Source organism: Nicotiana tomentosiformis, chromosome 6, assembly GCF_000390325.3.
Source record: "Nicotiana tomentosiformis chromosome 6, ASM39032v3, whole genome shotgun sequence".
Lineage (NCBI taxonomy): Eukaryota > Viridiplantae > Streptophyta > Magnoliopsida > Solanales > Solanaceae > Nicotiana > Nicotiana tomentosiformis.
In genome coordinates this window covers 49,837,378-49,839,344 of record NC_090817.1, presented here as the reverse complement: position 1 = coordinate 49,839,344, position 1,967 = coordinate 49,837,378, and the positions used below count along the sequence as shown (strand labels likewise).

Sequence of the window (1,967 nt, the reverse complement as noted above, 5' to 3'; positions counted from 1 at the left end):
TACAATGGAACCACCGTACTCCACCTCCACTCATCCGGCATCCTCTTCGCCTTAAATATAACCTTGAACAACCCAGTCAACCACTCCAAACCTGCTCTCCCCACACACTTCCAAAATTTCGCTAAAATCTCGTCAGTCCCTATCGCTCTGCCCCTACTCATCTTACTCATAGCTCCCACGACCTCCTCCACCTTGATGCGCCTGCAGTACCCAAAGTCACGGTGACTCTCGAAATGCTCCAATTCACCTAGCACGATATCCCGATCCCCTTCTTCATTCAGAAGTTTATGAAAGTATGTCTAACATCTCTTCTTAATCTGGGAATCTTCTATTAATACTCTACCATCGTCATCCTTGATGCATCTCACTTGGTCCAAATCCCGAACCTTGCTCTCTCTCAAGTTGTCCAGCCGGAATAGCTTCTTCTACCCGCCATTTTCCCCCAGTTCCTCATACATATGACCATAAGCTACAGTCTTAGCCTCCGTGACCGCCAACTTAGCTTCCTTCCTAACTACCTTATACCTCTTCATGCACGCACGCCTCTCCTCCTCACCTATGCTCCCTACTAACTTCAGGTACGCTGCTTTCTTTGCTTCCACTTTACCCTGGACCACTTCATTCCACCACCAATCTCCTTTGTGCCCGCCAGTGACGCCCGTCGAGATCCCTAACACCTCTCTCGCAACCTCCCTTATACAGTCTGCTGTCGTTGACCAGATAGTGCTCGCATCACCAATGCTCCTCCAAGCTCCCATAGCAGACAACCGGCCCTCCAACTCTTGTGCTTTATCCTTAGTTAAGGCTCCCCACCTGATTCTCGGTCTTCCTCGAGCAGACTTTTTCCTCCTCTTCAACATAATACCAACGTCCATCACCAAGAGCACATGTTGCGTCGCAAGTATCTCACCTAGAATCACCTTGCAATCCTTGCACAACCCTATGTCACACCTCTTGAGGAGGAGATAGTCAATCTGAGTCTTCGCCACCGCATTTTGAAAAGTAACCAAATGCTCCTCCCTCTTCGGAAAGGTAGAGTTCGCAATCACCAACCCAAAAGCCTTAGCGAAGTCCAACAACGAGGTACCTCCTCCGTTCCTCTCCCCAAAACTGAAGCCTCCATGCACCTCACCATAACCACCTGCGGTCGACCCAATATGACCATTGAAATCCCTTCCTATGAATAGCTTCTCAGCAGGTGGAACCTGGTACACAATCTCATCCAACCCCTCCCAGAAACGCCGTTTAACCTCCTCATCTAGGCCCGCATGTGGCATATAGGCGCTAACGATGTTTAGGGTGCACTCTCCAACCACCAACTTAATAATTATCAATCTATCATTCACTCATCTAACCTCAACCATAGACTCTCTAAGTTCCCTATCCACCAAGATACCCACTCCATTCTTACCCTTCTGGACTCTTGAGTATCAAAGTTTATACTTGTCCGCATCCCTCGCCCTCGACCCTACCCACCTTGTCTCTTGGACGCACGCTATATTGACCCTCCTCTTCTGGAGGATCTTTGCCAACTCTATAGACTTACCCATCAATGTACCTATATTCCATGACCCAATTCTCAACCAGTGGACACCCTTGTTCCCTTTACCTCCCTTACCTCCCGACCCGCCCCCAACCCCAATTACCTGGGTAGTGTTTTAAATAAGCAAACCGAGGATTTTAGTGTTTTCAGCATATCTTGAGTTCTAGAGCTCTGTTTGAGGTAAGGCTGGCAAGTGGGTTGGGTCGGGCCGCAAACGGGCCACAATCCCGGTCTCGGTTTGGTCCCTAAATAAACGATTCAAATGGTCCAGGGCTAAACGTGTTTTTTGTAGGAACCAGCCCGGGACCAGGCCCACTAGATCATGGTCCCGGGATAAACGGGTCGGGCCCACAGTCCACACGGGCTAAATGGGCCCAACGGCTATAAAAATATTTGGTTATTCTTTAATTAAATACAATTTAGA

General features: G+C 48.8%; 1 protein-coding gene across 1 annotated transcript; it reads right to left on the bottom strand.

The window, feature by feature from the left end:
• Positions 1-425: 425 nt before the first annotated feature.
• LOC138893968 (uncharacterized) lies at positions 426-1,277 on the bottom strand. Its single transcript, XM_070178640.1, has 2 exons — positions 1,128-1,277; positions 426-1,022 (listed from the first exon to the last, which is right to left on the bottom strand). The coding sequence occupies exons 1-2, from the start codon at positions 1,275-1,277 to the stop codon at positions 426-428; spliced, it is 747 nt and encodes a 248-aa protein (XP_070034741.1).
• Positions 1,278-1,967: the final 690 nt, after the last annotated feature.

Bases quoted from the DNA above. Each gene is read 5' to 3' on its own strand.
- LOC138893968 (XM_070178640.1), bottom strand. From the start codon at position 1,277: ATGCCACATGCGGGCCTAGATGAGGAGGTTAAACGGCGTTTCTGGGAG. The intron at 1,023-1,127 runs GTGCATGGAGGC...ACCTTTCCGAAG, and splicing joins CCGCAGGTGGTTATGGTGAG to AGGGAGGAGCATTTGGTTAC.